We start from the raw sequence: 27,511 nt of genomic DNA, 5'->3' as shown, positions 1-27,511 counted from the left end.
TGGGGTCCCAGTCTGAAGGACTCATTACAGGGTAACCTGGGGCTGGGTCTTGATGTCCAAGCCAGGATGCAGCAGAAAGTTAGGTCCCTGGAAAGGGCTGAGAAACTACAGAGAAGTCCAGCCCCAGCCAGGACCAGCAGCCTAATGGTTAGGACAGAGCTGGCCCTGTATAGGAAAGAAGGAAACCCTAAGATGGATCGAGGTTAATGTTTGAAAGAACTTTCCAAGTGAATGTTAGCAGGACCCAAGGCCTCTACACCACTATGGGAGTTCTGAGAGGAGGAACTGCAGAGACCTGAGTCTTTGGAGCCTTAGTGCCAGAACCTGGTCTTACCAGAACTGTGCAAGAGTCCATGAAAAACCTCCATCTGCATTCTGTGGTTTCTAAGCCAAGTGGCTCTGGCTCAGCCCCAGCACCGTGCCTAGGCAGAAGCACTCCACAGCCCATGGGGCCCGTGAAGACTGAGGAGGGAGGCAAGTCTGATGAGGCTGCTCTTCCTCCTCTTTGGCTTCATGGGTGTGGTTCCCTACCAAGACCATGTCTTCAAGCAAGCTAGCCAGACAAGGAAGCAAACCAAATCCCCTCCTCCTGGCTTCCTCCAGACCCCAGCACAGAAGGGGGACTCCCTGCCACCCACAGCACTGGGGACCCAGAGGCCATTAGATTGCTGCCCAAGCACCAGAAAGACATTTCTTGAGGACAGGAACTGCTGCTCACTGCTGCTAAGGTTTCCCAGAGCTAGGACCTTACCCCTCCAGAGGCTCGGGACTGGTGGACAGTATAGAAACATGCACCTTTTACCTCTGAATTTAGCTCTGGTGTGTCATGAGGGTATGTGGTGGCTGAGAGGAAGGGTCTTGTTTCTACAGCAATAAAAACTAGGTTTTCTCTACTTGGCAATTTATCCCCTTTGAGAATGGTGGTTTCAATATTCTGGGGAAAAGTTCTGGATGAATGTTTTGCCATTCCAAGCCCATTCCCACTACCTCGCTGCACCCCCGCCCCCCACTTTTGGCTGACCACATTCCCAGACCCATAGGCCTATCTGTGTTATCCCTGGGGAATGTGGACCGAGAGCCTAGGCAGGATGTCTGAAGGGGATGCCCCACAGAGGGCTGGAACAGGGCAGGAGGAAAAGAGTCCTCCTTGCCAAGTCTGAGCTGCTTTGGGGAGCCCCCTCAGGCTGGGGCCTAGCAGAGGCCCCTGACCGGGAGTCTGGGCCTCAGGAAGCAGGGGGCCTGCCCCAGTAGCCTGAACAACCGAGGAGCCACTCCGTGGTTACTGCAGGTCCTGAGGGCGATGACACCAGGTGCTGGTGGTGACTCAGCTCCTTGCTGGCTGTGCCCAGAAGGATGCTCCAGTGGGGGGGGTGAAGTGGGGGTCGGGGGGCAGCTTCTGTCCAAGCCCCTGCCCTGAAGAGGCAGTGCCCAGGGTCAGACCTGTTGCTCCACGGTCCCAGGAGGACGACAGGAAACTCAACCCTTCCCTGGAAGCCAGGGATAACACTAGGCCTCCGAAGGTCTAGTCCAAATCAGGGTCCCTCTGGAGGTCCAAAGAGAGTGCCCTGGTGTGGGGCTGGCAGGGGCCCTGCCGCCCCCCGCCCGGGTTAGCAGCCGCCATCCACCTTGATGTGCAGGATCTTAGAGAAGCCGGGCCTCCGTCGTAGGGCCTGTAGACCGAACCCTGGGTTAGTTCCCCTCAGGGTCAGGCAAGTGGGGCCCTCCCGTTACACACCCAGGTCACCAACTCCAGCCTAGGGATGCCACCTAGGGTCTTGGGTGGCCTAAGAGCCAATTCCTCACCTGGAGTTTTGTCACCATGTCCTCAAACAGCTTCTGGGCCTCGGGACTGCTGGGCTCTTTGAAATAATCAGCAATCCCAATCTGGACCACAATGGACTTGAGGTTCCGGCAAATGCCTGAGAAAAGGTGGGTAATAAGATGATGGCTCATGTTTGGCCTGGGCAATGGGACTGCTGCTTCTCCTATCACTACTTAATGAAACCAGAACCCTACAGAGAGATGGTCACATGCCAGGCACTGGGCACCACGTAGAGGAGAGCAGGCCCGTGGCACCCAGAGGGTCAACCAGACGGGGGTTGGCGCCGGGGGAGGAGGGCAGGGTCATACAGCAGAGGTTGCAGTGGACTCTGGGAGGATGAGTGGGCAACGGCCAATTGTGCAGAGGCTCTAGGAGCTTCCCTGACAGAGGGGACAGTTGTACCATGGCCTAGCCATCTGGAAATGAATTCAAGGACAGAGTGACTGGGGTGAGGCTGATGGGTCTTCTCTAGAACATGGAGGAGGGGAGACAGGCAGCAAACAAGTTGGGAGCAAAGGACTTAAGGGACCAGATGTTGCCATGAAGTCAGTGGAGTAGGAAGAAAGTCAGGAGGCTGAGAGGGTTCTGGAGGTCATGATTTTGGAGGCTGAGCAGTTAGTTCTGGTGGTCAGTCCAGGGCCAGGCCATGAGGCTGAAGGGGAGGGAAGAAGAGGGTCCTGGAAACAATGAGATTGTCAAGGAATCTTCAGTGCTCAGGACTTAGGTGTGACCAAGGCCTCAGGAAGGGGGCGGGGGGGGGGGCCTGCCCCAGTAGCCTGAGAACTGAGGAGCCACTCCGTGGTTACTGCAGGTCCTGAGGGCGATGACACCAGGTGCTGGTGGTGACTCAGCTCCTTGCTGGCTGTGCCCAGAAGGATGCTCCAGTGGGGGGATGGAGCGGGGGTCGGAGACAGCTTCCTGAAGGAGTGTGAGCAGCCCCAGCTGGGTGCCCATGTCCTCAATGAAGGTGGAAGAATGGTCAGGAGTGGGGCAGGTGGCTAGGGGTTGGTGGAGTCAGAGGAGGCATGTTGGAGTCTACAGCAGCACGGAGAGAGGGGTCTTTACCCTGAGAATGGTCCTGGCGGGGCTCACATACATTATCTCATTTAACCCTCCCACCCGTTCCAGAACGTCCGCTTAGAAGATGGGGATACAGAAGCCAGAGAAGTAGAATAACTTGCCCAGTCACACAGCTAATAAGCAGTAGAGCCAAAATTGAGACCTAGATCAGTCCAGCTCCAGGACCTGTATTCCTAACCCGTCTGTTCTGCCCCTGCCCTTGGCCAAAGGCTCACGTGGAACAGGTCATATCTCGTATGTCCCATGGGGGTTGAGCATAGGGCAATAAAGATCTGTGGAACCGAACCATTTGGACCAGTGCTAGCAGGCCTCGAATGCCACACTGGCCTCAGAAGACCCTGGTGGCGAGGCTAGGATTAGCACCCTGGTCAGTCTGTCCCCCCCACCCCCACCCCCGCTGGTGCTTGCTGATGAGGAGCAACAGGGAATTGCATATGCTACCTGCTGACAAGGCATGGTAAGAGGGGGGACAGTGGACACCGCCCCCCGGCCGCATTCCCATTGCTCACTGTTGAAATGCAGCAGGGCCTTGGGGGTGACGGGGGTGGCCGTGAGCACCAACATCTCCAGTCCCTTCAGGCCTTCCCGGCAGACCTCAGCTGCCACCTCCTGGGTGATCTCCGACACATGGTCCAGCTCCAGGACCTGCAGCCGCATGCAGTTTCTTGCTAGGAAGAGGAGAAGAGGGGAGGTCCTGCTGACAAACTCCCCAGGTCGCCTCCGGCCCGGTGCCTCTGTGCTCCTGCCACCACCCAGGCCGCAGCCCCAAGCCCCTCTGGGATTCCGGTGTCGCACCCACGCCTGCTTCCCACCACCCTCCGCCCCAGTCCCAAGGAAAGACTCACCAAGTGACGCCAGGCCCTGCACCCCACAGCCAGCACCCCCAACCCCCAGGGCCCGAAGGTGCGGCCAACAGCGACCAATCATCTGCAGGCAGCGGTTACTGAAGCGCGTGGGCTGCTGGCTGGAGAATGGGGCAGAGAGAGGGCTGTCAAGGAAGCTTCTGGTTGCACGGCACCCCGAGCCTGCTCCTCTTTCATGACCCTTGCTCAGGCTGGGGCCCCACCAACCACCCAGCTGCTCAAGTTAGAAACCTGGGATAATCCCTGAGCCTTCCTTACCTCCTGCCGAGACCTACAGATTCTGATTCCTGAGTAACTTCAAAGCACAGTTCACACCACCATCCATATTCATGTGGATTCATCTAGTCTCTCTGCCAATTCATCCGGCACGCTGCTGACAGCGAGCCACTCGTTCTATGTTCTCTCACTCAGTCATTCAACAAATGGGCCTCAAGTGTCTACTAGAGCCAAGAATAACCGAGCTGGGCCCTGGGGATACAGTGGTGACAGTATAGACATGGTCCATGCCCTCAACGAGAGGGGCGGGGGAGGACACAGAACATAACCAGTCTGATGTGATCCTGTCTTTAAGATCAGAAATACTGCAAAAGCTTCCCGAGCACTCCTAGGTAAAATGCAAAAATCTAACCCCCTTATGCAAGACCTTCCTAACCTTGCCCCCACCTTCCTGTCCACACTCATTGCTCCGCCCTGCCCACCACTCACACCAACCCGGCCATTTCCCTGAACATCTCGTTCCTCAACATTCGCCCAGGCGGTGGGTTCCCTGGTGTCTGCCACGCACCTGGTACCAGGGATATGGGAACGGACATTCACAGCCCCGACCTGGAGAACTGCGAGTACCGCGGAGACTCAGAGAGAGATTATTGCAAAACAAACTACAGCATGGGTCGAGCCGAGGCACCACAGGAATGGGGGCAGGGGAGCAAGGATGGATTCCGCCAGAGGGCAGGGAAGGACATGGGATGCCCCGAGAGGAGCTGTCGTGCAGAGAGAGGACTTGGAGGACAGAGTGCAGGGACAAAGAAGTCTGGTTTGAGGAACACCAAGTCGTGAATGAATGATCTGGATTCTCCGACAACCAGCTCTTTTGTGTATGCTACATCGACCTCCCTGAACGGCCTTTCACGTGCCAAACGAACGTGGCTATTTCTAACTAGTGTTGACTGAACACTTATATATACTCTTTATAGACACATCTCATCTGAGCCAGCTACGGTCCCACTAAGGCTGAAAGAGAGCTCGAATATCACCTTCACTTTGCAGTAGAGAAACTGAGGCATGACTGGATTGCCCTCCGTCACACTGCCAGTGAGCCAGGACGTCACCCCAGGCCTGATTTTGAAGCTCTGCTCCCAACAGCTAAATACACAGACTGATGAATGTGAATCTGTCTCCCCAGCCAGCTTTTGGAATGGCCCAGATCTGCTCAGTCCTCAGCCAGCCCCGGCTCAACCCCCGGCCCCTCCCAACCCCTGCTGGGGCTCACCAAGGGTGAAGTGGCGCCACCTGGAGGGAGACAATCTCTCTGCAGCCTGCGCCCAGGGCCCAAATGACCTCGTGGCCCACGGGGTCTGTGGCGCTCCTGTTGAAAAGACAGAGCTGGGACCGCCCACCCTGGTGGCTTCTGCTCCCTGCCCTTGGACCAGAGGACTCTCGGGTCCCCTTGCCTGAAAGCCCTGGGGGAAGAGTAGTATGCAGACCCCAGGGACCCGCTCGGCCAGAGGTCCAGAGGGTGTGGACTACCTGTAGGTGACGGCCTGCAGGGCGCGGCAGTAGCAGCTGGCCAGCCAGAGGGAGCGGTCAGTGAGGATGTTGGGACAGTGGGAGATGCGCAGGATCAGCAGATTCCCCCCCGCCGCCTTCAACAGGGACTCCAGCCCCGCCTCCAGGCAGCCCCTGGGGATGGCCAAGAGGTCAGGGCACCGTTTGTGGCCACTCCTTCCCCGGGGAAGCACCGCCCCCCCAAAACTCCAGGTGTGCACGCAGTAACACCCCCCCTGCCCACCCACCACCGCCTCACCGGGTGCTCCGCGCGTACTCTTCCTTGCTCTCCTTCTTGCCCCGCTGCCGGGGCTTCAAGTTCTGCAGGGTCAGCGAGTGCGCCTGGGTGCACCACTGAGCCAGCATGGCCAGGAACTGCAGGGAGAGAGGGGTTGCCTGCCGATGAAGGGGCCCGAGCTTGGCTGCCTGGAGGGAGACCCCATGAGAGCATTTGGGGGAGCGAGGCTGAAGCTAGGGTGCTGGAAGGGTCGCAAGGGCCAGACCTCGAGGGCCCAGATTCTGCTGGGAGAAAGGTGGGTTCACAGCAGGGGCGGTGGGCGGGGACAGGCACCTTGGAACAGACGCGGGCGTTCTCGAGCAGCACCCGTGTCCAGACCGCGGGGTGGCGAGCCACGAAGCGCCAGTCTCGGCAGACCTCGGCCGCGTGCAGCAGCGTGCGCGTGTCCAGGTAGGTGAAGATGCAGAACAGGGCGGCTCGCATCTTGAGGATCTCCGGGCTGATGACCTCGTTGGAGCGGGAGGGGCTGCCCCTCTCCGCTCGCCGACCCCGCCCACTGCCTCCCTCCGGGCGGGCTGCACGGTACCAGAGGGTCAGAGATCAGTGTGGAGGGTCAAAGGCCAATGTGGGGGTGTGGGTGGGGAGGTGGGGTGGGGTAGGAGCTACAGAATGGGCAAGCATGAAAGACCCATGCTGGGGGACTGGTGACTTGGGAGGAAGGCAAGGGGCCTCTGCTTCCCCCTCCTCTGCACACCCCATCTCTAATTATACACATTAGGAAAAGGTGTGGCTTCCTCAAGTAAACTGTCTTTTTAAGATCATACATCCTCACATTGTTCAAACTCAGCCCCTAGGCAAAGCAACGGAGTCAAGTCTAGGAAAGGCAAGGGTTTGGAGAGTGAGGGTACAGATGGACAGAAACCCAGCCTCTGTGAACAGAAGGCCAGGGCGAGGCTGCCCAGAACAGTCACTCAAGAGCAGCCATGCACCCGACCTGAGCCCTCTAACCTCCTGACCCTGACCCTGACCCACCCACAGACGCACATGGCCTTGTGCATATATAGAAGGGGGCTCTCCCTCCTGTTCCAGGGACTTCAGTCTGCAGTTAACACTCAGCTACTCTCCCGTAAATGTCAACAACGAGCCATGTGAATGGACCCCCTGAGATGTGGCATCCTTGTGCAGTCCCCAACATGAGCACCCCTGTGCCGCTGCACTGCTCTGTCTCATGAGTTCCTTGCCCAGGCTCCCAGGGCACTTGTAGGAGAGTTTGTCATCCTCATTGCAGGAAGTCTGGGACAAGGGGAAACACGTGCGGGAGCCCAAGAGATCTACTGCCTCAGCCCTGTGTCCCCTTAGAGGGCCCAGCGCCAAAGAAAGACTGGCCCCTCTGGCCTACCCTTCCAGGACTCACCTGAGAGCCGGCAGCTGCTCAGTGGCCCAGCCAGAGCAGGCCCAGGACGGGGGGCATCTGAGGGGCCCTCAGCCTCTGACTCCGTGGTTCGGGAGCCCACATCCGAGACATCACCCTCCTCCCCCTCCGTGCTGTGTCGGCGGGGTCTGCGCTGCCAGTTCTGGATGGCCTGGCGCCGCAGGCCTGAGCTGCGAGGGGCCTGGGTGCGCTCCGAGCCGCCGTTGGCAGCCTGGGCCCGTGTGCCCAAGCCCCCAGGGCCACTGTCCTCGGGGGCCCCCTCTTCTGGCCGGGGTAGCTCCAGACTGTCACTGTCATAGCAGCCTGAGCTCTGGGATGCAGCGGGGACACGGCTGGAGGCCCTGGGGTGGGGTGGACCAGACGGTGAGGAGTGAGGGGCACCAGGTCTGCCCAAAGTCTCCATGCCACTCCTACCGAGGGCAACCCCCCCCGCCCTACTTTCCAAGAGCCCCCTTCCAAGAGTGTGGAAAGGCAGACGGAGGTGACCCAAGGAGTATGGGGAAAGGAGAAGGAGCCAAGGCCCCAGATGGGCCAGCCATCCAGGGGGCCGGTGGATCTTTCCAGGGTGAGGGTGGGCTGTGTGGGACGGGCCAGGCCCGAGGCTTACCCTGTGCTGGGAGAGGAGCCATGCCTCGACACGGCGTATGTGCTAGGCATGGCCGGGCCCGCGTGGTGTTCTCGCTGTGGGCCCCCAGAGCGGGAGGGAAAGGCGGGGGATGGGGGGGAGCAGAGGAGGTAAGAGGATGAGAAGGAGCAGGAGAACAGGGCACAAGATGGAGAGAAGAGAGGAGGGAGAGGAGAGAGAAGGAAAAAAGTTGGGAAAGATGGACAAATAGACAGACAGACGGCCCAGAAAGGCAGGCTCACCACCCCCCTCCCCACACCCACCCAGCACCCCAGACCCTGGGGTGGTTCCTGGGCTCTCAGTTGGGCAGAGAAGGGCCCCCGAGCACCAGGGCGGCTGGATCGCACCTCACTGGCTCACAGCCTCAGGGGCCCTTCTGCCCAACCGGAGGGGCACCCCTGTTCCTGGACCCCTCCTTCAGGCCCGGAGTCTGCTCGTGGGGAAGAGCCCAAGAAGGGAAGCATGGAGCATAACAGGGGGACGCCAGGCCGTGTGCGCGATGGGACTGGAGGGGGCAGGTGGGCGCTCACCATTCTGCCAGGGCCCCGGGTCCCGGGCCCGGCGCCACTTCCTCCCCCTCCGCGGCCCAGGCTGGCGCTCGGGGTGCTGCCACAGCTGCTGCTGATGACCTGCAGCTGCCGCTCGGCGCGGTCCGCGCGCTCCAGCAGCTCCTCGATGAACTGCTGCAGCCGCAGCTTGGCGCTGGCCTCCCGCGCCGCCGTCTCCTTCAGGAACTGGTCGATCTGCACCACCTCCCTGGGCCCGGAGCAGTCTCTCAGCCCCGTGCCTCGGCCTGGCTGCCCACCCACCCTCTGGAGGAGACCCCGAGCGGGAGGGAGAGACACGGGCACGGCTGCCCGCGCTGTCTGCTCACGCTCACGCGGCTGCCCGCTGATGTACAGGCCTGGGCACAAGGCCCCCTCCGCCAAGGCACACACAGAAATGCAACCATATACCCACCCCGAGTCACATACTCATGCCCCACTGACCCAGCCCCGACGCTCCTGCCAGGCGCCCCTACTCCCCACGGAAACACTCTGTCATACGCAGTCCCACTCAGAGCCGCCTCCTCCGTCCGGATACACTCTTGGGCACACAGCCACACACACTCACGTACACGTGCTCCTGTCATGGTCACTTGCAGGCATACATACACGCAGTGTGAGCCAGGTACAGTCCCGCTCACACATTCCAACACACACACACTTTCAGAAACATTCTCAGATGCAGAAGCCTCGGGCAAGTACACACAGCACACTTCAGAGTCACTTGAGCATTTACTCCCAAGTGTATTCACATTCGACATTCACTGAGCACCTTCTAGGTGTCAGGCACTGTTCTAGGTATTTAGGGATACAGCTGTGGACAGACTGAGAAGAGCTCCTGCCCCCATGGGGCTTATATCACACTGGGGGTAGATAAATACCATCCATATATTTCACCATTCTACATTTAAAGACAAGGGAAATAGGAAGCCAGCAAAGAACACTGAGAAGGAGCAGACAAAAAGGAGAGTATCCTGGAAGCCCAGTGAAGAAAGTGTTTCAGGGATCAGCTGTGTCAAATGCTGCTGATAGGCTGAGGTGTTGATGAGTGGGCCTCGGCGACATGAAGATCGTTGGTGACGCGGAGGACAGTGATGGTGGTGGACATCTATCTGATCAGAGGGAATTCAAGAGAGAAAGTGGAGAGGGAAATTGGAGACAAGGAGTATAAATTTTCAAGGAGTTGTTCTGAAAGGAGAGAAAAGGGGCAGTAGCCCAAGGGGGCACTGGGGTTATGGTGGATGGGAGAAACGCCCTCCTGTTTGGTCGCTTTCAGGAATGATACAGTTGGGGCACCTGGGTGGCTCAGTTGTTAAGCATCTGCCTTTTGCTCAGGTCAGGGTCGTGGGATCAAGCCCCATATCCGGCTTCCTGCTCAGCGGGAAGCCTGCTTCTCCCTCTCCCACTCCCCCTGCTTGTGTTCCCTCTCTCTCGCTGTGTCTCTGTCAAATAAACAAATAAAATCTTAAAAAAAAAAAAAAAGGAATGATAGAGCTGACAAGGAAAATCTGATGATGGCAAAGGGAGAGAGCAGAATTGTGCCACGTCTTTGAGTAGGCAAAAGAGAAGAGGATCTGCTGCCACAATGCAGGGGCTGGCCTTGGCTAGGGACATAGAAAAGGAAGAGAAAGAGTTTTCACGGGCAGGCATGCGGGCATACTTGCATGTCCTCACAGTCCCAAACACATACCGTCATGACGCTCTTGGCCCCACACACACCACCGTCACATGCTTGTGGCCACAGATGCCACAGTACAAAGCCACGGCCACACAGACACACACACTCAAGGTGGGGGAAGCGGCAGCGACACACAGGGTCACTCAATCGGGAACATTCACCGGCACACCCGCCCACAGGGCCCTGCGGGCCACTCACTGCTGCTTGCGGCTCAGCTCCTGTTCCTTGTGCACCAGGTCCTGCTTGAGCGACGCCAGCAGCTCCACGCTCACGTCCACCTGGCGCGAGAGCTCGGACGCCCGCTCCTCCAGCTCCTCCTTCTCGCGCCCCAGCCGCGCGCTCTCCTGCCGCGCCGTCTCCAGCTCGGCCGCCTTGCGCTCCAGCTCGGCCTGCAGCCGACCCACCTGGCCCGCGATCTTCTGCTCCACCTCCTCGCTCAGCCGCTCCAGCCGCCGGTCCACCTCCAGCTTCTCCAGCGCGCGGATCTTGAGGCGCGCCAGGCCCTCCTCGTAAGCCACATCGGCGGGCGAGGGGGACGCGGGCGAGGCGGAGGCGGGCCCGGGGCCCGGCCCGGGCGGCGGCGTCGAGCACGCCGAGGAGGCCACGGACTTGCGGGCGAACAGCTCCCCCAGCGGGATCTCGATCTCGCGCAGCGCGTAGCGCGCGGCGGCGGCGGCGGCGGCGGGCACGAGGCCCGGCTCGGCCAGCTCCTCGCACGGCAGGCTGGCGGGCACCAGGTCGCCGGCGAAGTGGGCGAGGGGCGCGTGGTGGTGATGGTGGTGCAGCAGGTGCGGCGCGGCGGGCGACGGCCCGGCCGCCTGCTCCTTGCCCTGGAAGGACGTACTCTCGAAGACCTCGCGCCGGGCGCCGGGCACGGCCAGCAGGGCGGCGGGCTCGGGCGTCAGCGGGAAGCCCGAGGCGGCGGCGGCGGCGGCGGCGGCGGCCGCGGCGCCGTCGCAGATGCTGTTGGTCTTGGAGAGGATGTAGAGCGTCTCGTACGTGTGGCTGTACTCCAGGTGAGCGCGCAGTGACGACAGGCTCCGGAAGCGCTTGTGCTCCCCGCAGCGGGGGCAGCGGTACGGCAGGTCCAGCGAGGCCATGGCCCCGCCGCCCCCGCGGCGCCCGGGCTCCACCGCGGCCGCCCCCGCCGGTCAGCCGGGCGCGCTCATGGGGGGCCGCGGGCGAGCCCCCCTGCGCGGTCAGGAAGGCTCAGGGCGCCGGCGGCCAGGGGCGAGGAGGCTGGAAGAGAGGGAGTAGGCCTTAGGAGGGTGGTCTCCCCCACGCGTGAGGAAACTGACTTCCCCAGGAAACACGCGCCCATAATGGGGGGGCGAGGGAATCCCAATGGCTTGACCTCCCAGAGGGGGCTGGCCTGCTCTGGTACCTGCGGGAGGGCCTGTACATGTACGACAGTGAGAAAGAATGAGAATTCTTTAAGGGGGGGGGGAAGGCATTCGTTATAATACTTCCAACCTATATTCCAACTAGACATAACCCAAGTGCCCATCACCAGTAGACTGGATGAATTGTGATATGTCCGTAGTGGAATTTTATCCAGCAATAGGGAAAGGAAGCACTGGGACATGCAACAACATGGATGAATCCATTCAATATTACGCTGCATAAAAGAAGCCAGAGCAGGGCGCCCGGGTGGCTCAGTTGGTTAAGCGACTGCCTTCGGCTCGGGTCGTGATCCTGGAGTCCCGGGATCGAGTCCCGCATCGGGCTCCCTGCTCGGCAGGGAGTCTGCTTCTCTCTCTGACCCTCCCCCCTCTCATGCTCTCTCTATCTCATTCTATCTCTCAAATAAATAAATAAAATCTTAAAAAAAAAAAAAAAAGCCAGAGCACAGTGCACACTGTAGCATTCCATACATAGGGAGTCCAAGAACAGACGAAATTGGTCATGACAGAAGTCAGAATAGAGGTTACCCCCTGGAGACTATAAACTGAGAAGGGACAGGAGGGAACCTCATGTGATGCTGAAAATGTTCTAGATCTTGATATGAGTGGTGGTTATACATGTGAATACATATGTAAACAATCAAGCTATATACTTAAGGCTAGTGCACCATATGTATTTGGCTGTATGTATCTTACATCTGAAAAAAATCCTTAAAGGAAGATGCTTATTTCCAGATCATGCAAACCATACCCATCAGACAGGCTGGACTGTTGGTACCATGTTGCAGTGACTGAGTTGTCACCTCACCTGACGATACTTGTGTGCATGTCACTGTTTATTCCTGTCCTGCTTCTGTACCCTCCCATCACTGCCACTCTAGGCAGATAGGTCCTTTTTTAGAGTCCTTTGCTAGGTCGGTCTCCAAAAAGCGCCCTGCCCTGCCCTTTGTTCCAAGGGCCACCATATTTGTCCTCTTCAGGCCCATTCTAGCACAAACCACCACCCTTCCTGACATCCTACCCCCGGTCACCCTCAACTCCCACTGCCCCTCCTCCCTCATCTCTGGCTTCTGGTCACACCTCCTCTGCCTCGTGGAATCTCTACCCCATTCATCACTACCCTCCTCGTCCTAACTGCCAGCCACCCTCCGCTGTCACTGTGCTCCTCTGGGTCACAGACCACCTGCTTATCAATCCAGTTGTCGTCAAGGATCTTCATCCACTTGGTCGCTTGGCTGATACTGCTGACCACTCCATCTTCCCAGGCTGCCGTGAAGCCGCCCGTTTGGGTTCTCCAACCTCCTCTTCCTACTGCCTTCTGAATCTTCCTGATGAGAGGTCCACCTTCACACCCTCTTTGCATCTGCCCTCTCCCCGGCAGTCTGGTTTGCTCCCACATGTTCACTCCCAGCTTTAAGCCGTTGACTCTCAGCTCTGCCTCCCCATCCTCACCTGCTCTGGAGTTTCCTTTGCCTTCAGGCATTTCCACGTGGAGGTATGGGTGACTATTTGTTCCCTTTACCAGCCCAGCACCCAGTCCTTCTCCTGGTAAAATCACTCTGCTTTGACCTTGGAGATCCATTCTTCCTTCCCCACTTTCTCAGTCCACATGGTCTAAGTGGGGGCTGATGGTCCACCCCGGCTCCAGGGGTAAGAAAGTGATATAGACCTGGCCAAACAGAGTCCCGGGATGGGCAGAGATCGCCCAAGTTGAGTCCTTGAGGCATTCCTCCCTCAAGGACTTCTCTGAACCACTGGGGAAAAGCATCCTCTTTGGGCTCAGGTTTCTAAGCTAATGGGGAAGGCTAGAGCTGCAAGGGCTATCTTTGCCTCTTTGGGGAGGAACCTCCTGGGAATGAAGCCAACACAGAGAAGCAGAACTGATATGGAGACAGAGATTTCTCACAGACACTGTTTGAGATCCTGGTCGGTTGGGTGAACCAACTTGTTCCCTTCATTGCTTAAGCCATTTGGAGTTGGGTCTATGGTACCTGCACTAGAAAAAAGTCCTAACCCAGAAATTAGAATAAGAAATGGACTTTTTTAAAGGACTAGACCCTAAGGAGGAATAAGCTGAACTAAGAGGGGAAGTAAGATGGTACCACCTCCCCCCTCAGAAGTTGGTGACCCCTGCTACCCAGCAGCAAAGCAGCCGATGAAACTCTCCCCCGGTCTCTGGAGCTCAGATGATGTTCCTACCTGGAACTTTAGGGGGCCTGTAGAAAAATGTCACCATGTTGGGGTGTGGCCTCTCCCATGGTCTCAGTAAGGCCCAACAAGAAAGAGACACACTCCGGCTGAAAGGGGCACCTCTGAAAGCAGAGAGGAAGAAAATGCTGCTTGGCTTAGAGAGGAGCTTTCTGCCTGAGGCCAGTAATCCAATATGGCTAAGAGTCAAATAATTAAGAGCCAGTTCTCTGCTTCTAGCTAAAAGTCAGCTCAAGCAAAGACAGGGAGGCTGGAAACACAGAGAGAGACAAACCTGGGCCCTGACAGGCTCTTGACTCCTCAGGCCCTTCAGGAACCCCTCCTGCTATGCTAGCCCTCCCAGCTCGACAGAAGCTTTCACCAAAACAGCCTTCCACTGGGGTGCAGCTTGAGTGGGAAGGGGCAATGAACTCTGCCTCCCGCCCTAGATGAGGGGTTTGCATTGCCCTGCGGCAGAGGCCTAGCCAGAAGCAACAGAACCGTGCGCTCCTGGGATGGGCAGAGCACCAAGGGCTGTTGCTAAGAGACAACCCCTGCTCCTCCCCGAACACTATCACCAGGGACTTGATTCAAGAATTACAACTTCCAGTGAGGTCTCTAGTTTGGTTAATGGCTCTGGGGACAACTGAACGTAAATTGACTGAAAGCTTCCTAATGATTAAGGGGATTGTATTGCCAGAAAAACCAACAAACCTAGAAAACAAAGGCCAGGGATTACTCAGCTCCTAATGTTCCCCACCCCTTAAACTTGCAGCAGTGGGAGGTGAGCCCCCAGTGCCCCTTTTCTGCGTGGCACAGAGCATGAAAGACAAGGGAGGCTCTTGGAAATGGCAGAACCAAAGCAGCCAAAAACAGGAGTCAGGGAACCCCGTCCTCACCAACTGGTCAAGCATGTGGACCACATATGGGTCTGTGACCACTGACTGTTTTTCCTCATCTCCCCTCTTCAGCTGGGAGGGTTTTGTACTTTCAGCTATCCGATCCTTCCTCCATCATGGTCTGGCCGTAAGCTGAAAGACCATGAGGGACTAGCTCAGTACCCTGCCAAAGAGACAGCCCATCACCAAGATCTTGAATTGGGGCTGGACGTGCTAAGTGGATGAGCAGTTGGAACATCTCCTTCTGGAGATTGGACAAGTGTATTTTAAGTTTTGTGAGGGACAGTTGTGTCAGGATAAACAGAAACATTTTAAAAATTGTATAAGGAGCAGGATCTGTGTAGATCTTGTTCAGAGGTGGGATGCAGTAGACATTTATTCTTTTTTGCTGTTCAGCTCCAGTCCCCCTTTGTGGCTAGACTCTGTTTTCCTTTGAAGAACCATTCCCCCCACTTTGGGTTGGGCTCGGACGGGAGTGTCTATAACCTTAGCCTGTTCATCAGTCACAGCGATCATTCATCCTGGGCACGTTTCCTACTCCAGGCCAAAACAGCCACTCCCAGGACCTGGGCCCAGCTGGTAGAAGGTGAGCCTGGGCCTCCTTGTGGCCATTTCTGTCCTCCTCCATGGGCCTTACTGAGACCATGGGAGAGGCCACACCCCAACATGGTGACATTTTTCTACAGGCCCCCTAAAGAACACAAAGACTCCTGATGACCTCCCTTGAGCATCCAGATCCAGATGTGCCTGACACTTTAATCCAGGACTTGTCACTTGTGAGAGGCAGCAAATTCTTTTTGTAGCCCAAGTCGTTTGACTCGGGTGCCAGTCACTAGTATTGAAACTCTAGCCTAACACAATGACCCCCAGTGTCAAAAAGCAAATCTTGGACTTCCCCTCACCCACTCCCCAGGATCCATCCCTGTTTCCTTCAATGGTGCCACTGTCCTCCCAGTCACACCACACCACCGGCCATCCTGACTTTGCTCTCTGCTCACCATCAAGACCTGTTGATTTTTTTCTTCAGCAGTTCTCTTCTCCTGCTCTGTGCTCTTCCTCACACCCAGACAGCTGGCCCAGGCTTCAGCTCAGGGCCCTCTTCTGTCCCCTATTAGGCACCAGACTCCTCTGTCTACAGACAACTCCTGTTCATGCTCTTTCAGTGGCTCTAGCATCTACCAACTGCAGCCAAACTCAGCTTCACCTTTGGCCTCACTGTACTCTTGCCAAGCTGAGAGTAAAAAGGGTCCTGGCTGTTTTACTGGCCTTTCTCTGATTACTATAGCTGGATATATTTTTTACACATTTAGCAGTCGTTTACATTTCTTTGGTGACTTTGCCTATGCACTATTTTGCTCATTTTTATACTGAACATTCATATTTTCTTATTGACTTTCAAAGGCTTTTCCTAATATCGATCCCTTGTCATCTATATACTACAAATGGTTTTCTCCAGTGTGTTGATTGGCTTGTTTATGGTCTTTACTGGTATAATAAAGCTGATAATTTGCTTCAGTAAAAATCTTTAGGATTTCTGATTTTGTTATCATGCTTAGTAAGTCCAGCCCTACCTGAAGACTATATAAACGGTTATATATGTATTCTTTTTGTACCTTGCGATTACCTTTTTTAAAAAGTCTAGAACAATTTTTTAAATTAAGGGCCTTAAACAAATAACCATAACACCATAAAGTGACAGTGACTTGGTAGCATGCAAATACTTCAAGCTGTATGGTTTCCTTTTATACGGTGGAGTTTTAAAATCCAAAACTTTTTGGTATGCATGCAGACAAGGATTTAAAAAACATCACTTTTTGTTATGGACATTTTCACACATACTCAAAAATACAATATGATGCTAAACTCCTATGTACCCATCATCCAACTTCAACAGGGACCAACTTACGACAATTCTGTTTCATCTGTACACCTGCCGCCCTGCCTTGCACCTCCCCCACCCCCACCACTGGATAATTTTGAGCAAATCCAAAATTTTATATTATTTTACCCAAAAAGTACTTTAATACCTATAAGAAAGGACTTAAATTTCTTTTTTAAAAAATACTTAGTCACTATTTTAACATCACCATCATTTAGGTATATTAAAACCAAAAAGTAGCCTCAAGAGGTAAATCCAGAAGACAGTTCTCTGAAAAGACCAACAAAAAACAGTCTTCTGGCAAATCTATTCAAAGTGCAAAAAAAAAAAAAAAAAAAGAAAGAAAGAAAACAAATACATAACACTATGAATGAGAAAAGGGACACAACCACTCACAGAGATTTTTTTTTTTAATTACTAGAATGTGACCAGATACAACTCTTGGCCCAAATTTTTGAAAATCTGGATGAACTGAATATTTTTCTAGGAAAATGTGAATTATCAAAATTGACTCAAGAAGAAATGGAAAACCTGAATAGATTAATAACTATAGATACAATTGAAGAAGTTGGCAAAGTGGCCAGAGATGTTATAAATAGAATTCAGCTCACACACACATAACTGTTCGGGAACTGTTCTGTAACGTATGGTCAGCCTGGTATCAGGGCACCCGTGTGTACCTGCCCATTCCAACTAAGTGCTGGTCCCTTTTGTGGGGGCACTTTCAGGGCATCAGAACCGGCCAGCTTTTCCCCTCCCCTCCCCATAATACTTTTGAAGCATGCTTTTCCTGCACAGCACCCTGCTAGCCAGGCTCTGAGAAAGAGGAAAGTCTGGGGGTGCAGGCCTGTGTGTAGATGTGCAAGGCAGAAGAAGGAAGGGGCTTCTCAGGTCCAGGTGGCTCTTCACCTGAGGCCAGCCTGCCCCACAGTTTCCCTCCATAGGCTGGAGTAGAGGAATGACTATGATTCATTCTTAGGAATATTTTTGCCTAGATGTATACACTTAGCATGAGCATAAGCATTGCCCGAATGCAGGCAAGAAGGTGATAGAGGGAAGGGGAGGCAGAAGAGGAAGAAAAAGAAAAATAGAAGTGTTGCCTGTTCAAATTCGATCACAGTCCTGTATTATTAGTATCATGATAGAACAGTTGGTGATTTTCCTTTGCATTCTAGTCTCCCCAAATCAGCAACCTCTAAGACCAGCCCTAAGACCAGCTTCCTTTTTCAGCCAGGACCTTCCCCCTTCTGAAATGCCTATCTCAAGTCTCCTTTCGTCTAAGTCCAGCTGAAGGTTTTCATTGGGTAGAAGGATTCTCCAGGCTGAACCAGAGGTATTGACTTTTTTTTTTTTTTTTTTTAAGGTTTTCAGGTGTGTGAGTCTCATCTCCTCAAACAAGGCCAACCATCCCAAGATGTGTGTCTTCTCTGGCTCCTGTCTACTGTCACATTCTCATGGACTCTGCCAGAAACACAGAGAATCTTGCACTTTCATGGTTTCCACTACCACATAGGCCCTGAGAATTCCTGCAATGGACATTCGTATTTTTATCTGCTCGGCAAGCCTTCTTCACCTTCCGGTGATACAACATCTCATTCTTTCTCTGGTAAGCTGCCCCTCCCCACTCCCTGTTTCTGACAGGGCTGCGTGACCCAAGCCTGGCCAATCCTGGCGCCCCCACCTCTTTGGCCACAATGAATGACCCCGGAAGGGACACATTCCTCAAGCTGAGCCAACAGAGTCCTTCCCTGGGAATGTAAGTGAAAGACTGAGGAGTCTCTTGTTCCTCTGGGATCACATGCTAGGATGATGAAGCTGTCTATGGCTTTGTGTAACCTCCATCTACCACATGGAGAAAGCCCATGCACGGTGGGGGAAAAATTATGGCAACAGAGTGAAGCTGAGCCAAGAGCTAGAAAGAGTCCTCACCACATTTTTGAGAACCCAGGTACGGTCATGTCCCCAACCCACGCATCCCCCTTCTTTCCAGTTATTTGAGTTGGTATACATCCCTTTTTGCATGAAGTAATTTGGGATTTCTGTCCCTTGTGATCAAAAGTCCTAACATTCTCGCAAATTGGTATTTCTAGCCTAGAATTCTCCCCTGAGCTTTATTAAAGCATGAATTCATTCATGTTCTATTTATTGAGTCCCTGATCTGTGCCATGAACTGTATCAGGTGCCATGCTGGGTATGTTGAGGACACCCAGACCAACAAGATCCAGATCTTGCCTTCAAACAGCTTGTGGTCTCCCGGGACAGACTGAGGTATTAGATGATACAGTCATGAAATTAATGCTATGTAAGAACATGGGATTCGACACTCAGCTTGAGGAATTGGGGGACTGGGGAACCCCCAGAGGTGGTAGCATCTAGGATGACTCTGGAAGAGCAAAGTAGAGTCAGGTGAGGAAGTGTAATTATGAGGTTGGGGGAGGGGAAGAAAGGCATTCTGAGCACGGAGAACAGGATCCACAAAGACAAAAAAGCATGCCTCCCTCTGGGAACTAAAACGTAAGCTCTGTCCCAGTCACTGCTACTTTCCCAGCATTTCCAACACTGTGTGGCATGGGGTAGCTGCTCAGGTAAGTGTTTGTGGAATGAAGGAACGGCCAGGACTTAATCAGAGGTACAGTTGAGAGAACGGCCTACCGAGGGTCAACGTCAGGAAGAAGGCTGTTGGAAATAGAAACTGTTAGCCAAGGCAGTAGGAGCACAATGAGGAGAAGGATGGACATGGGAGCAGCATAGGAAGGAGAGTCGAGAAGGCTTGGTGACAGAATGATTGTGGCTGGTATTAAGTGGAGTGAGGATCAAACTCAGGTTTGGGTTTTGAGCATCTAAGTAAATGGGGCTGTGGTTCAGTTAGGAGGGAAAGTGAAGCAAGGCAAGTTTGGGGGAGAGATCAATTTGGTTGTAGATTCCATGAGTTTGAGGTTCCAGTGGGCCCTGGAAGTAGAGACAGTCAGTACATAGTTTGTGACACGGAGCCAAAAATACAGTTTTGGCACCTTAAGCATAAAAGTGGATGAGTAGGATCAGGGAGAGGGTGCAGAGAAAGGAGAGCAGGGGAGCGGTGAATCCTCAGAGAGGTGGAAGAAGGAGAAGAACCAAGAAGTTCCTAAGAACCAGCAGAAGCAATGGCAATTGTGGTGGGAAACCTTTGGGAAGAGGGATGTCAAGGAGGGAAGGAGTGGGCTGTAGTGTAAACAACAGGAGTTGACAACACAAGTCAGAGAAGAGGAGCAAAGAATCCACTGGGGACTTCAGGGAGCCCCGCTTTGATGAGCCTGGCCGATGGGGTTGAGGGGAGAGTGAGGTAGAGACGGTGAGTGGACACAGGAAGCTCAACTGTGAAGTGGGAAGAGGCAGCGTGAGAGATTCCAAAAGGAGCTTTCAAGATGAGAGACACCTGCACATATTTAAATGCTTCTTAGAGATAACCTAATTCTAATCTATACCATCACTTCCGCTAGCTCGAGGCACACATAACCCAATGCCTTAGACCTGACATTTAGAGCAATTCTTTTTTTTTTTTTTTAAGTGCTCCTAACAAGCAGCCTGTAGAGAGGGAGAGGATGAAAAGGTTGATATTTTAATGTAGGTGGCTCAGAGCTTAATATGGCTAATAATGAACTCACAATACCACGATATTCACCTTCAAGCCTTCTTTCTCCTGTTTCCCATCTTGACCAACATCTTCCTTATCTACTCTGCACCTCGGATGCAACCCCCCACGGCATCTCTGAATTCTCAAAGTCCCCCTCAGACCTCATCAATCACTAGTTTTTGTAATACTACCTTCTAAATATTTGATTCTATTTCCTCTAGTCCCTGCCCCAGACCATAATTACCCCCTTCTATCTGGTCTGCTGATATTATTGCTAACTGTAGTCTCTAACTCCGCCAGCTTTCAATTCTCATGTTTTCTGCAAATACAGATCCAGTTTATCACTCTTTTCCTCAAATAAATCTCTGAGGGCAGGCCATGTTCAGGGAGGTAAAGTCCACCGTGCTTTGACTGCCTCCAAGGTGGGCCAGGACCCAACCACCACTCAGCCTTGCCAGCCTAGCGTTTGCATCTGCTTCCCATGTGCATCCTTAATGGGCCCTGTGGGGCTTAGCTTCCCTGAGAAGTGCCATGTGCTGTCACACCCTTAAGTTTTGGCTCATGCTGGTCCCTCTTACTGGGATTCCCTTCTCCGAACGGTGAATTCTGCAGGCCCAGCTCAAATGCTAGGCATTCCATGAAGCCTTCTTCTACTCCCTCCTTCAGCTCAAATCACATCCCAGCATGAATCACTCCTTACCATAGCTCTTCACATATGGTAACAGGTGTCACATGCTGGATGGTCGTGGACCTGTTTGCACATCAGATCCCACCCTGTGCAGACACTGGAGGGCAAGGACAATGCAAATGATTCACCCTCACACCTTCCTCCCACACAGAAGACATCAGTATATCATTCTTAGAGGAATCACACTGAATAATGGATGAACTGATTGATTTCATGTAGCCCAAGTGATTTCTACCACTCATTGTCATGGAACTGGATGAATCTGGCTATAATTAAGTCAATCTAAGAATCACCTGGAATAACAAGTGCTTCCCTGGCTCTGCTTACTTCCCACCCACTGGAAAGTAAGAACCTGCTGTGTCTTCTTGACTCTGTCACTCTAGCAGAGCAACACGGTTTAGGGCTTCTCTGCTTCATTCTAGTTTATCCACCCAACAAAAAGATGTCAAACAGGGGCACCTGGGTGGCTCAGTCCATTACGACTTGATTTTGGCACAGGTCATGATGTCAGGGTCGTGAGACCAAGCCCCTCTATGGGCTCCGCTCAGCGGGGAATCTGCTTGAGATTCTCTCCCTCTCCCTCTGCTGCTCCCCCTGCTTGTGCGCGTGCTCTCTCTCTCTCTCTCACAAATAAATAAATAAGATCTTAAAAAAAAAAAAAGATGTCAAACACAAGGGCCATGCCAGCCACTGGAGACACAAAGATGAATAAGGCAGTCACACCCTCAAGATGCTTACAGTCTAATAATCTGAACGGTGAACATTTACCTACCAATTATTCTGGTCAGATACCACGTTTCTCATTTAATCCTCATGACAGTGCTGCCATGTAGGTGGTATTGTCTTTATTTTAGAAGGAGGAAAGTGAGGCTCAGAGTGGCCAGATCACTTGCCCAAGGCCAGGAAGTGACTGTAACAGACTGTTACTTTGATGGCGCCCTTGGAACCATGCCTCCCAGGATTCTTGCCCTTATGGGGTCCCCTTCCATATTGACTCAGAGCTTGGCCGTGTGACTTGTTTTGGCCAACGGGACATTAGCAAGCCTGATGCAGGCAGAGGCTTGATAAGCAATTGTACCAGAGGGCTTGTCCTCTTGGAATACTTCCATTTGGGATCCAGCTGCCATATAAAAAACAGGCTAAATTACTGACTGATTAGATGCCACATGTAGAGAGACCCTGGAGGTTGAAAGGCCACCTTGATGTTCCTTTTCAGCCAGTCCCTCAACTGAATGCTGCTGAGAGCTGCCATGTGAGCCCACAGCCACAGCCACAGTCATGACCAACCCACAGACCATGAAAAATAATAAATCACTGTTGTCTTAAGCCCCTAAACTCTGGGGTGGTTTGTTACACACCAGTGAATGAGTGGATAGGCTAGGATTTGAACCAAGTACTACCTGACTGACTTCAAAACCCATGCTCTCAGTCTTAACATATGTTCCTTCCGTTTGGGAGTAGAATGTCACACCAGCTCTACTCTCTGGCCCACAGTAGCGCTCAATAAATATTTGTTGAATGAATGAATAAAGGGAGTGGTGGGCTTCCAGGGAGGCAGGAAAAGTCCAGGGAACTCAAAGGCAGGATGGTAATTACCTTTCAACAACTATCACCCCCTTCCAGCCACAAATATTCCAAAAACAAAAATATGCTAGGCATCCCTAAATCCAGAAACAAGTGTGTGGATATCACCAAACTTCCTCTCTGTCTCTCTCTTTCTCTATTAAATTCAGGTCAGGCAAAATTGAGAAGTTAGCAGAGTTTGGTTTTTGATGGTCATTCTCCCTGCCTCTCAGATCCTCCTCTACCTCTCACTTGGCCTTCTGGGACCAACAGCTCTTTCTCCCTCTTTGCATAAAAAACCACATGCAGGAAAGGAGCAGAGAAGGTGGAACTTACAGAAATGGGGGAGAAAGATTTGGATGTTAATAGATGGCTTTACAGGCAAAAGAAATGAAGCTCTAAGCTCAGTGCTTTCAGGAGACATCTACCAGCAGGTGGAGGAGGTGTTCCAAGGATGGGGAGACAGCTGGAAGTGTCCCTGTGGATGGAGAATAAAGGAATGACCCCTGACTCTCTAAATCCCTCCAAATCCCCCAAGAAGGAGGGGGTTCTGGCTCTCCACACCTGGGGTTGTGGTCACCACATGCGTACCTCCCAGAGCAGTCACTATAGCCTAGTAAAGACCCACAGGGGTCAGTGTATCCAGTCCCCTGCTTCCTGGCAGCCCTGACTGCCTTTTCTGTTCTAAGCTCCCCTTCACTCTTGTACTCCTGCAAACGTGCACACACCTCCCAAGGTCACACACACATGGCTCCAGCACCTGGATCCCACACCCAGAAAACCATCTGGGCCCCTGCTCACTGCACATTCGACCTAAGGAAAGAGCAGGCCCCACTCCTACTCACAGGCACTCCATGGCAAGTGCACACGGGCGCCGTGTCACACACACATGCAAAGCAATGCAGTGAGGAGCACACATCCAGCTCACTGTGGACAGTCACCAACGGAGGCACCGGGAGATGAGGAGAGAGAAACAGGCGTGCACACACATGCACACCTCCTGATCGTCCAGACTATCACACGTGCACACCGGCACGCACACAGACACCCAAAGCCTCCCACCCTCAGACTCCCGCACAGGTGCCCAGCCAGGCCTCAACACCAAGCCCCTCCCCCACCCCTTTTCAGAAGCAGGTGGAGAGGGCTAGGTTTGAGGGCGCTCCCCTTCCTCCTCCCTCCCTCTGGCCCTGCTCTCTAAGGTCCAGAGTCCCAGGGGGGTCTGGAGCCCGCCCCCGCCCCCCAACCTGGCTCGGGGAGCGACTGGCGAGAAGGGGGCGGGGGATGGGAAGCCTGGTCTCAAAACGTTCTGATTTTAATTCCTTAAATTAACCCCTGCCTTGCCTCTGGCCTGGCCTGCCTAGAATCCCTCCCGGTCCGGCAGCGTCGTGGGCCTCCCGAGGACTGTGGGGGAGAAGCAAGAGGAGGAGGCAGCGGCTGGGGTCCTCCCTGCCTTCTCTCTCCAGGAGCGGTCCCGCAGCGCGCCCATGACTCTGCCCTTACCTCCTCCACCCCGCGGCGAGGCCAGGCCCCGCAGCCCTCGGCTGGGGGTGCACAGGCAGCCCCCGCGTGCCGGGTCCAGATGCAGGGCCGCCCTGGGGCCTCGGATCTCGTTCCCCTCCGCAGCCTCGGGTGGCAGCCGCGGCTTGCGCCCCCGCCTCCCTCTCGGGGCGGGGGCGGCCGAGCCTCCCAGCCAGTCGCAGCGGGAGGGGCACACAAACCGGGTGGGGGAAGGATGGAGGAGGAGGAGGGAGGAGGAGGGGGCTCGCGGCCCGAGGAAAGGAAGAGAAGGGGGAGGGAGGCAGCGAGGAGGTGGGGCGGAGCCGGCCCCTCCTTCGGGGCGGGCTCTCCTGCGAGCTGGGGAGCGGCAGATGCAGCCAGAAGCGGCTGCGCCGGGACCCCACGTTTTCCGCTGAAGGTGGCTTCGATGGGGGAGGGGTCCGCGGCGCCGCCCTGGGGGTGCAGGGACCGCTGGGCCGCGCTCCTCCTGGGTCCGGGTCTTCCAGACTCCCGGCACCGCCCAGTGCACTCTCCCTGCCCCAGGCACCTCTTCTGCCCACCTTTAATTCAAATCTCTCCGCCCTAGCCCTACCACCCTGGCTGGGCCTGCTTCCACTCAGGGCAGATCCCGGGGGCGTGGGGGGGGCGGTTCTGTGGGTCAGGAAGAGGGCGGGGGCGCTGCACTGCTCCTGGGATATGCGCCACTGTCACTAAGCAGCCTCGTGGGCCGCGCCCTAGGTTGTGCACTCAGCGACCTCCAGCCAGATGCTTGGTCTCCGCCGAGATTGCTTGAGTCAATCCCCTCTGGGCATCCCTAGGGAACCAGGAAAGCTGCGAGTGCTTGCTTTCTCAGGACCCAATTTTGCCCTTGAGGATACCATCGAGGAGAACTTGTCCCCATCACAAATCCCATCCCGGACCTAGAGAGGGAGAAAAGAGGCAGAGAGACAGTGGCCTGCAGCTTTGGTTCCTTCCCACCCACGCCACCCCCCACCCCCACCACACCCCGACTCCCTCCTCCCAACCCCCCTACCCCGCCTTGAACTTGGTTAGGAGAGAAGCCTAGCTCCCTAGGACTTGAGCAGATCTAGAGGGCCCTTGACTTAAGGCCTATCCAGCCACTGATGCAGGAACAATCTAGCTGTCCGAGGCTTGGAGGAAGTTCACAGGGCTGCAGTGGGGCCTGAGAAATCAGACATGGTGTTAGGGCTATCAAGCCCAGGGCTGAGCTGGGCTTTGGAGGAGGAAAAGGGGAGATGGAATTTCAGGCTGTGGGTAGTACTTGGGCAAAGGCACAGAGATGAGCTTGGGCAGGGCCTAAGCACCAAGGCTATGAGGGGCAGTCTGGCTGCCACAGCACAGAAATCCAACATAACCCGAGGATTCTCCAATAAATGAAGCTGACAGGGACTTTTCTTGACCCCATTCTCCTACAGCAAAGGCATTGAACATTTAATATCAGAAAAGATAATTTGTAGACTTGTCTGGTGGCTTTGAGGGACAGGCAAATTTAATAAGGACTGAGGCGGGCACCTGGGTGGCTCAGTTGGTTAAGTGACTGCCTTCAGCTCAGGTCATGATCCCAGAGTCCTGGGATGGAGTCCCACATCAGGCTCCCCCTGCTCTGCGGGGAGCCTGCTTCTCCCTCTGCCTCTGCCTGCCACTCCCCCTGCTTGTGCTCTCTCTCTGTCAAATAAATAAATAAAATCTTAAAAAAAAAAAAAAAAAAAAAGGACTGAGGCAAAATAAGCCAGTCAGGTCAAACTACCCTTCTCCCAACATCTTCTCTTCTGTCCCCGAGCTCCTGAATTTTTTTCCTCCTCCAGAAAGTCTTCTTTGATTGAGCAAGTGAGAAATCAATTCCTCTAAGACCTAAATGATAACAGCTTCTATTAGCCAAGTGCCAAGCATCATACTAATCATTTAATGCATATCATTCAGTTGTCCTAATAAATCTATCAAGTACATATTATGATTATTCCTACTTTACAGATGAGGAAGCTAAAGTTCAGAGCCCAATGAATGGCACAGTCAGGATGTGAACTCAAGTCAATGAACTCCAAAGTCTGCACTTCAACACAGTGCCCTCCTGCAACCCCTTTGCTGTATTAAGCCTACTGAACCCTCCTCTGCCAAAGGACAGATTCCCCAGATCCACCTGCTTTTGCAGAGAACCAAAAATGTCCATATATTGTCTTGATTCTACCTTTGTTCAGATGATGTTTGTCTGTCCTCACTCTATGCTTCCTATGAATATGAGAAAACAATCCAGGGCAGGCCTGTGTATGTATGTATGTATGTGCTTTTGTGCATATGTGTACGCATGCAGGTATGTAGCTGTGCATATGCACATGTGTGCGTGTGTGAGTACATGCATAGGTGAATGCATGCATGTGTACACATGTGGGTGTACGTGTGCATGTATGAATGTGTCTATTAGTGAATACACATGTGTATGTATGTGGGTGTGTATACGTGTGGGGGGATATGCACGTGTATGTGCACATGCGCATATGTGTGTATGCATGTGTGCATGTGCGCATGTGTGCTCATGCTACATTTCACAGACAACAGTTCCTGCTTGGTTGTTATGGGAACCACAGTTCTAAAAATGTTAAACTGAATCCCGCTCCATGTGGGCCAGAGAAACCAAAAGAGAGAGAGAACTGAGTGGCAGACACATCTGGGGGCCCAGAGCTGAGGTACAGAATCATGGGCTCAGCAAGAATTGGACAGGCACAGACCAGCCAGACGTGTGGTCCCACTCAGGAGACCCCCATGGCTTGGATCAGGACCTCAGTCCTGCTTCTGCCCATCTCTCCCTCCTGATCTTTTCTCAGCTTCATGCTCTCCAAACACCTTCCTTCCTTCCTCTTTCCCCCTTTCTTTTCCTTTCTCCTTTTAGCACTTTAGACCTTTATGGGGGGCCAACCAACTAATGGAGATCAGTCAATAATAATTAAGCACTTAAGTGTGCTGGGCAGTAGGCATGATGATATGGAGCCCACACACATGGATCATACATGGTCAAGGGTGGGAGGATTTGGATAATACACAAGGAGAGAGGAGACGAGAGAGCAAAGGGAGAGAAGGCAGAGGAGGGTGAAAGATGAATCTGGATCAGATACGGAAGGCTTTAACGGCAGTGCATATTTTTTTGTAGGAAAGTGGAAGCTCTGGTCATTTTGGGATACAATACTATGAATAATGTTTTAGGGAAGTTGTATCAGTAGTGATGCACAATGTGGAACGGAGGGAGAGAGACCACAGGAAGCAGTTTGGTACAGTGCAGGCTTGTCTCAAACAGGGCACAGGGGTTGGGGGGATGAGGGAAGAAATAGCAGGCATTCTGGGTTGCTTTGTCAAACTCTCCCCTGTATCCCACTTCATCAAGATTCTTACTACTCTTCCCTGTATCTCCACGGTCAAAGGACTAGGGTGACCTTTGTTACTGATGTATGTGTTGAATTCTTCAAGTATACTGGAAAGGAAACAAGTTGGGAACCACTGGCCTAGCATATGGTAGGTGCTCATTAACACTTGTGGAACAACTAGATATGGGGATATATCCTGGTCTTGGAACTGGAAGGCCCAGGTTCGAGGCCCACTTTAGTCTCTCATTCTCTGTGTGCCCTTAAGAAAATCCCCAAATCTCTGGGGCCTCAGTTTCTTTCTCTGTACATTGAGGGGTCAGAAAGGATGTTCTTATAAATTCCTTCCAACTACATGTTATGTGAT

The 27,511-nt window shown here is 53.7% G+C and overlaps 1 protein-coding gene and 1 long non-coding RNA gene across 2 annotated transcripts; one reads left to right on the top strand and one right to left on the bottom strand.

The window, feature by feature from the left end:
- Positions 1-1,607: 1,607 nt before the first annotated feature.
- Positions 1,608-11,147, bottom strand: FBXO41 (F-box protein 41). Its single transcript, XM_035001298.1, has 12 exons — positions 10,246-11,147; positions 8,355-8,580; positions 7,807-7,880; positions 7,182-7,540; positions 6,101-6,342; positions 5,789-5,904; positions 5,512-5,664; positions 5,255-5,350; positions 3,748-3,866; positions 3,412-3,570; positions 1,804-1,919; positions 1,608-1,670 (listed from the first exon to the last, which is right to left on the bottom strand). The coding sequence occupies exons 1-12, from the start codon at positions 11,145-11,147 to the stop codon at positions 1,608-1,610; spliced, it is 2,625 nt and encodes an 874-aa protein (XP_034857189.1).
- On the top strand, positions 11,021-26,040 carry LOC118007975. The gene is made up of 3 exons (XR_004678530.1): positions 11,021-11,063; positions 17,779-18,021; positions 25,766-26,040. It is a non-coding gene; the product is annotated as an uncharacterized LOC118007975 (long non-coding RNA).
- Positions 26,041-27,511: the final 1,471 nt, after the last annotated feature.

This window comes from Mirounga leonina, unplaced genomic scaffold (genome assembly GCF_011800145.1).
Source record: "Mirounga leonina isolate KUSES-001 unplaced genomic scaffold, KU_Mleo_1.0 Mir_125, whole genome shotgun sequence".
Lineage (NCBI taxonomy): Eukaryota > Metazoa > Chordata > Mammalia > Carnivora > Phocidae > Mirounga > Mirounga leonina.
Note: the sequence above shows the minus strand (reverse complement) of the source record. Positions and strands in the feature narration are given on the sequence as shown.